At 30.1% G+C, this 8,543-nt stretch overlaps 1 protein-coding gene across 1 annotated transcript; it reads left to right on the top strand.

The window, feature by feature from the left end:
- The first annotated feature begins 512 nt into the window (after positions 1 to 512).
- On the top strand, positions 513 to 1,380 carry LOC129296236 (BAG family molecular chaperone regulator 2-like). The gene is made up of 2 exons (XM_054934834.1): positions 513 to 818; positions 919 to 1,380. The coding sequence occupies exons 1-2, from the start codon at positions 575 to 577 to the stop codon at positions 1,125 to 1,127; spliced, it is 453 nt and encodes a 150-aa protein (XP_054790809.1). The 5' UTR covers positions 513 to 574; the 3' UTR covers positions 1,128 to 1,380.
- Positions 1,381 to 8,543: the final 7,163 nt, after the last annotated feature.

Here is an 8,543-nt window from a genome sequence, read left to right on the forward strand (position 1 = left end):
AACTTCAATTGTATAAATTAATAATAAATTAATAACTAACATCAGTGATTGTTTGACAAAAGGATAAATTTATAAATGATATTGATAAATTAATAAATACAGCAAAAAAATTAATAACTAATGATTTTACATAATAAATAAAAGATATATTGATCTCTTCACTGTTAAAATTTTTTTAATTTTTTTCTTTCAGACTGAATTAAAATTTTAAAATTTTTTTAAACCTATCTAAAATTAAATTTCTATTGTGATTTTTAACCGAAATTCTTCCAATAATTTATATTAAGAACAAAAAATAATCTGTTGAAGGTGAGAATTACGAGTAATTTACCCTTAATTTAATATAATGTAGATAGAAATTTGGTTAGGCCCGCAGATTAAGCATGCGTGTTCCCCATGTGCCGCTCCCATATTCCCCAAATCAGCTCAAAAATCCCCAAGTGCTGCCCCACCTTCCTCGTTTTCTTGTTCCGTGTCGTCTTCGTCCTTCTCCTTCACTATATAACTTCCCCAACTGCATTCAACCTCCCTCACCCTAACCGCACAATTCTCACATACCCAAACCCAACAGAAGATGATCAACTTCAGGTCCAACAGATTCAGCAGAAGCTTCTCCAAGCTCGCCCATGGAGGCAAAGCACCGCCCCCGAAAAAGGACTCCAGAAGCATCTCTGACATCAAATGGGAACTTCGGCCCGGCGGCATGCTTGTTCAGAAAAGGGACGCTGACCAACATGCAGCAGATGGGCTTATCACCATCAGAGTCTCAGCTCTGTCGCACTGGCATGACATTTCCATTCAATCCACTTCAACTTTCGGTAAGTTTCAGCCATTAGAATTATCCGCTGTTATTAATTTCAGGAATTAGAGATAGTGCTCCGCGGGTGCTCGAGTGTGAATCAATTAATGGGTGTGCAGGGGAACTGAAGATGGTATTGTCACTGGTAACAAGCTTGGAGCCCGGAGAACAGAGGCTTTTGTTCAGAGGAAAAGAGAGAGACGATGAAGAACACCTTCACATGGTTGGGGTTAGAGAGAAGGACAAGGTTCTGCTGCTTCAGGATCCAGCAATCAAAGAGAAGAAGCTGCTCGCCATGGCCGCTCCTTGTCCCACCATCACTGTATGACTCTGATTGATCCAGTAGCATCGCTAATCAGTACTAACCAGAAACCACAAAAAAGCATAGCGGAGAAGGCCAATTAGAATGGCGAGTCTTTCTTCCCCTGTCATATATTAGCACCGTGATTGTGTACTCAATCTGACGGTTTTGAAACTCGCTCCCTTGAAGCTGTGTAATCTCTGCTGTTGAAACAATGCCGTTACAATATGCAGAGGTCGTTCTGTTAATAGAAGTCTGTTTGGTTCCGTTTGTACTATAAGTTCTTCATGATGATGTTCTCTGTTTCTTGCCTGACATACTAATACAAACGCACGCGAACACTCGGAAGCAAAAAGAATTACTATAATGATGGGACAAGTTTAAAAGGGAAGCTGACGGATTTTGGGGTCATGATTGGAAGCAAGGGAGGACCCATGGGAGGCACGGCGCCAATGACGTCCTCTTTCATGGTAAGCAAACATCAGTGGAATATCGGGTTCCTAGTGGCCAGCATAATGATTTTGATTGTGTGCGTCCCATAGTATTGTTTGACTGATCTGAAGAATTTGAGTATATAACTACCACCAACTGTTAGGCGAACCTCGTTTGTTAAACAAGGATCAAATTAAACAAAGTATGATCACTCAATGACACAACTTGCAGTATAATACAAGGCTCGCGAGGCTGAAAACGGGGACCTTGTAATAGGACCAGATGGGGTCTATCATTGTTGCACTGTTGGTCAACTCAGATGGGAATCCGACCATTACCGGACCAGGAAATGAGAGGGATAAGCTTTGGGCTTAGAAACAAAATTTTAAGATATGTTTGGTTCAAGGACAGAAAATGAAAGGGGAGGTGAGGGGAGAGGAGGGAAAGGAGGGGGAGGAGAGCTCCTCACAATTTGAAAGGGAGGCTTTGGAGAGGAGGGGAGAAAAAATTTTAACCTTCCTCCCAATCAAGCACACATTTAAAGTTACGTGTTGGAGAAATTCTTTGTGCACTCACTAGATTGGTTTTTCTTGTCCCCTGTGCTCATTGTTTCAACGAAGGCTGGCTTGCCTCCGGTGAAGAATGATATAAATGGATATCTTCCTGGGAAGTCTGGTTAATTCTTGCAAGAAATGAACTTGACTGTGCGCAGTGACTCCAGTGCGGATCACACAATTTTCAGGCTATGTAGTTAGTAGTATATATGTATATATAAATATATGGGTATGTGGGGAATATATTCCAAAACGAGGGCGGTCAAGGATTCCACGTGAAGGAGTCCAGAACAGTCGCTGATGGGAGGAAGTAACGATAAAAGGGAAGAACGCAATTGACCATCAAAAGAGAAGAACGTATGAGCGTGGGGTGGGGGTGTATCTTTGGTAAATGTAATTCAAACTAAAGTTGACCGAAAAAACATACCAGTTACAGAAATCCCAAATAAAACTTGTCATTGCCATGATGAAAGATGAAGCAATATAAAAAGTGGGATTCCCCATCCTCAAGCCCATCCTTCGGAAAGATGGGCGATCCAGTCACATCATATCGAACGCATCCCTCTCCACCTGGCGTAGACAACGCATGTATGTTTTGGGATTTGAAATGTTGCTTTTCACGAGGCAGTGTTTCCGAGTTTTTTCGAACGTGGAATGCAACGAAGGGAAGTGGCTGCAGCCATTGATGAACGACGCGATCTTCAATTCATTCCTAGGATGAGTTTAAACAAATAACACTGATGTAAAATTATCTTCATTTTTACCACCCTCCCACTCTTTCTACTCTAAAATAAGAAAAAAAATATGATTATAATTAATTTTATTTCATTGATTTAATCATAATTATCCAATAGCAGTCCAATGAAATCTAAAAAATTGAGCTATCCATTACACTCAATTCCAGCACAATAAGAACCCTCAATTCTATTCCATCCTAAACTTTCATATACTACGAGGGTGAGGTATTTTACAACTCTCACCGATAAGATATAGGAATTTCTTTATTTTTTATATCTTAATTAATTTTTTTGCTGGTATTTTTGGTCCTTTTTTATATTTTTGTTAATGTTTTTTAATGACTTTTTAATTATTCATATCTTTGTTTATTTAATATTAATATATTTCCTCTTATATAAAATATTAGCTTTTTCTCTCAATCAGTCATAGTCTAGAATATAAACAACTTAGTATTTAAAATTTGTTTTGATTTCATTATTTGTATTTATTAACACAGATTCTTGTATCAGCGAGTTTACATCCTTCTTCTCACTCATTATAAATTAGAATTAAAGGCAAAAGGATAAAATAATACTATATATTTTCATGAGAATAATTATTTTATTGGGATGCAAATTATTGTTCAGAGCTATTTATATTTTGGACGGACTAAATCTAAGATATTTCCGGGCTCAAGTGAGGTTGGAGATATTGAAAAACTGTCACTCATATAAGGAAAGGAGCGTGTCATTTAAAGTTGGTGCGTATTGGACAAGGTATGCATAGTCTTTTTAAACGATTCAAATTTTTTTTTTCAATAATTATATAAGTCATTTTAACTTATCAAATAAGAGAGGTAATCAAATTATCAACATTATTTAAAAAATAAAAATATTCAATTTACTCCTGCTAAGTACTCTCTCAACTATTATAAAGCACTTTTAATTACCTTGTTGGAGCTAACAAAATGTGATTAAATTATTAACTTTATTTAAAAAAATAAACCTTCAATTTAACCCATGTTTAAATGAAAAATTTTCAAGTGTAAACAGAGGTAATGTTGAAAAAATATATTTAATATTCTATTAAGTATTTTATATCAAGTACCATCAATCTTTTCCAAAACTTGCTTTACAATAAAAATTTGAGGGAGCGCATCATATTTATAAATATTTTCTTACTCATGTGCAACCTTTACTTTAGTCATAGAAAATTGTGAGATGACTTGGAAAAATACTCATTGATGTCATCTAAAACGTGACTCACGTATAAAACCAGTGATGGTAGTTGTCTGTAAAATTAATAATGAAAATTTTTTATCTGTCATTTTTCAATGTTGTCATTCTTATATTTTATTTCATATGAATACATTAACAATAGTTTTTTGTTAGGATGCGTGCAGTCCGTGTATCTTATGGACTATGGCACAGTCACATTCGTCCAATTATGAGAACCAAATACTGTGTGATTGAGTTTTCTTTTTGTGGAAGTTGTTGGATGATGGGATTGATTTTGGATCGGGGCAGATGCAGAGAGTAAATCTTCATCCTATTAAACGCAAATACTGTAAATTACTAAAAGTATGTACTAGATCCGTGAATGATGGAGAAGGGGATCTTCAGGGAATATTATGTGCTTGAGAGGGATGTCAGATTTTTTTTTAAATTGAAATGTTTGCGATAGAAAATGTGCTATAAACGAGGCGGTTAGGGGCAGCCTATAAGCAATCGAAACGGAGCAGCTTAGAACAGACAAGGACCACATCCAAAAGGGTGCATGGTACAAGAAAGTTAAACATGCATGGTCACAATAGGCAATAGGGAGCCTCGCGCTGCTTTTAATTTTTTCTGCAAACATTTCCTTTTATTACCTCCTTTGTTTTCTTCTGGTTCAATCCTGCCGCCTGCGTCAGTCTTTTAAAGTTAGAAATTATATACTTTCTCTTTATAAAATATAAATTATTTTCAATTAAATTTTATCTTACAATAAAATAATTATTTATTTTTAAATTAATTTTTATTAAATATTTTATAATAAATATAGTTATTTATTAATAGAAGTACTTTTTAAAAAAAGTGATGATTATATTTTAAAAGATTAAAAATATCTTACATTTTTTAACATTTAATTCCTCAAAAATACCTTATATTTTTAACGGAGAAAATACATTTTATTATTTCATCCATCTCAAATTATAAAATATTTTTAAATAAAATTTTATATATTAATTAATTTTATTAAATATACTTAACAATTTTATCTTTTTAAAATAAAAATAATTTTTTTAAAATACTTATAATTTAATAAATTAAAAATGATAGGGAAGGAAATTAATTATAAAGAGATAAAAGATAATATTAAAATTAATACATTTAATAAAATCTTATTAAATTCAAAGTATTTTATATTTTAGGATAAAAACTCTTTTAAAAATACCATATAATTTAAAATGAAAGAAATATTATTTTTAAAATAAAATGTTTTATATTTCATAAAAAAATTTATATAAGTCCATCAGACTTCAGGCTCCAAGCCCCCCCATCCGATGGTGACACTCCACCAGTCACGTCCCTTTGTTCCCAAATGCATATGCATTATGGGCAATTTTTCCTTATTTTATTATTTAAAAAATGTGGGTATATAAAAACAAAAACTTGCATGAAAATTGTTAAGTAGATTGAGTGCGTCACATTATTTATATTCTGTTAAATAAAAATATAACATTTGCATAATATTAAATATAAATTAATTTTGATATTAATAAAAATAGAGAGAGAAAAAGTAAAAAATTAAATTTATATTCTATTATAAGAATAAAATTAATTAAAAACATCACATAAAATTTTATTTAGATTAATTAAAATATTTTAATTGAACAGATTATAAATAATGTAGTGTATTCTGTTCATCTAAGTATTTCTCTTTCCTCCATTTTTAATTCCTAAATATTTTATATACAAGGACGGAGAAAATACTTCCCATGTTAAAAAAAATAAAAAAATATAATCTTTAATTTCTGTAATTTTATTGAATTTTTTAAGTCTTTAATATTTTTTTAGTGTTTTCAATCTTTATAGAAACTAAAATAATTAAAAAATAAAAACTATGTGAATTTAAAATACAAAAATCATTCAATTTTTTTAAAATTATAAAGATTAAAAATATTAAAAAATTATAAAAATTGAAAACAAAACTTAATAAAATAACAACAGCTAAAGATTATGATTATTTTTTTTAAAAAAAAAAAACACCATTTTCTCCAAGGATGTGAGACTCCAGGCCATTAGAGTCGGTAATTCGGGCCAAGCTCGACGGGCTAGCCTGAATTAGCCCGAAAAATTTTAAGGTCAGGCTTAAAAAAAAAGGTGTTTTTTTATACTCGATTCGAATAGGCCCGAATACCGGAATAAAAAATTATATTTTTAAAAAATATATAATATAATAAATATTAATTAATTCTTTAAGTTTTAGATCATTTTATACTAAAATACCATATATTTGAGTCCTAGACATCATTTAAGTCTTAAAAAAATATATTTTATATTTTTTATAAAATAAAATAATTAATTTCAAAGTAAAAAATAATTAAAAATAATTTTAAAAATTAAATTCGAGTATTCGGGCCGCCCAAAGCTTGAAGGAATTTGGGCCAACCTTAACTATTCAGGCTTTTTGAAAAGTCAAGTTTGTTTGAGTTCAAACTTGTTAGGGTTGGGTTTGAATAAGCCCGACCCATTCGAATTTTCAGCTCTACAAGCCATGCCCTCTCCATAAACAATACTTGATCCCAATTCCTATTTCCCAAGCAGTGTTTTCAATTATTATTTTTTATTTCCATCGGCAGCAGGCCCCCACCACCGATCATTTAAGTAAACCAGCGAGGACACCGTAAGGGCTTCGATGCTGACGCCAACTGACATGTCACCTGGCATTTGTGGTAAATTTAATTACGAGATCACATCAGAACCCAATCAAATGAAAGGGCCACAAGGCAAAACTATATTACAATAATCGGAGGCCAAAATTAATTTTAACATTTTTAACATGTAAAAACAATGTAAATTTAACAAAAATTTTGAACCTTACTTTCCTGCTAAATCAGTCCTTATGCATACTTATAAAATATAATAATAATACTTTACAAATTTATATTTTTAAAATAAAATTATAAATTTCAAAAATACTCTCATACACTAAATCATTACATTTTAATTTTGTCTTATTATCTGGGATAGAGAGAGTACTTTCTTCAAGTAATAATATATGACAACTTTTAGAACCCTTATTTAATCTAAAATATACTCCCTCAGTTTAAAAATATAAGGTATTTTTAATCGAATCTCATCATCAAATAAAGTAGTTATCTACTTTTTAACTAACTTTATCTTTTTATATTTACACCTATTAAATACCTTACAATAAATATAAATTTATTATTAATAGAGGTATTTTTAAAAAAAGGGCAATGATTACACCTTGAAAGACTAAAATGCTTTACATTTTTTAACAGAGAGAGTAATATATTGAGGTATTTTTATAATTATTTTTTAGGAGGGTATAACTCTGGATTCCTACATTTTGCTTAAATTTTGTTGTAGATCTCTACACTTTTTTTTATATTCTAGGACCTTTTTTTTTTTGATGTTCTAGGTTCTTATAATATCGCTCATGGAAGAACCAAGAACACTGAAAAATAAAAATGTAAAGACTTGTAACGTCAAAAAATGTGTAGGGACTTATAACAAAATTCGAACAAAATACAGGAACCCAAAGTTATATTTTTTTTAATTTTTTAACTATATCTCTACTTTATTTATTACTCTTTATGAAAAAATATGGATTAAAATTTTAATTATCATTATCAAAGTATTTATGTAGGGTATTTAATGAAGATAAAATTGAAAAGATGTAAACTTTTTTAATAAATTAAAGTTTCAATTAATTTTCTTAGAACTGTAAATTACTCCATTTGGTCCGAAATATAGGTATTTTCCTCAACTAATCCCAATTCAAAATATAACTAACCTGGTATGTGTAAAAAAAAAATTTCTCATCTTACCCCTTATATTTATTAATTTAAATATTTGTGTAAATATATCGCTCATTTGTCATATAGCATATTAGTAACTGGAATTATGAGTAAAAATAAAAAATATATAATTTTTATGGGAATAAAAGCTATATTGGTATGCAAATTTTTTTCAAAAATTGCTTATATTTTAAATTAAAAAGAGTACTTACCAATGCCTTATATTTTGATTTAGAGGGAGTACTCATTTCATCTTAAATTATAAAAAAATTTGAAATAAAATTATACATGCTAATAAAACATAATAATAATACTTTACAAATTTACTTTTTCAAAATAAAACTATAACCTTTCAAAAATACCTTTACATAGTTAATTATTATATTATTATATTATTTTAATTCTCTCTTCACTTGAAAGGTAATATTAAAAAATATTATTAATAAAATTTTATTTTTTTTAAATTATTTTATATAATAGAACTTGCGTTGTAATTTAACGAAGGAAGTAACATATACTGTATATTAGGCTCCCCCATAAATGTCTTTTAAAAACATTCTTTGATCATAAATATAAAATATTTGATATTACATTAATTATATTTTTTAATATTATTTTTATTTAAATTCATTACCTCTTCCCATTCTCAGTAAGATAACAAGTACACCTGTTTTCTAAATCTCAGAAAATTCAATGTTAGGGGTGGATGCT

Source organism: Prosopis cineraria, unplaced genomic scaffold (assembly GCF_029017545.1).
Source record: "Prosopis cineraria cultivar Desert tree isolate PC_DT_omini unplaced genomic scaffold, ASM2901754v1 PC1, whole genome shotgun sequence".
Classification (NCBI taxonomy): Eukaryota; Viridiplantae; Streptophyta; class Magnoliopsida; order Fabales; family Fabaceae; genus Prosopis; species Prosopis cineraria.

Excerpts from the sequence above, each read along its gene's own strand:
- LOC129296236 (XM_054934834.1), top strand. The coding sequence starts at position 575 with ATGATCAACTTCAGGTCCAACAGATTCAGCAGAAGCTTCTCCAAGCTC. Across the intron at positions 819-918 it reads TCAATCCACTTCAACTTTCG|GGGAACTGAAGATGGTATTG; the intron begins GTAAGTTTCAGC and ends ATGGGTGTGCAG.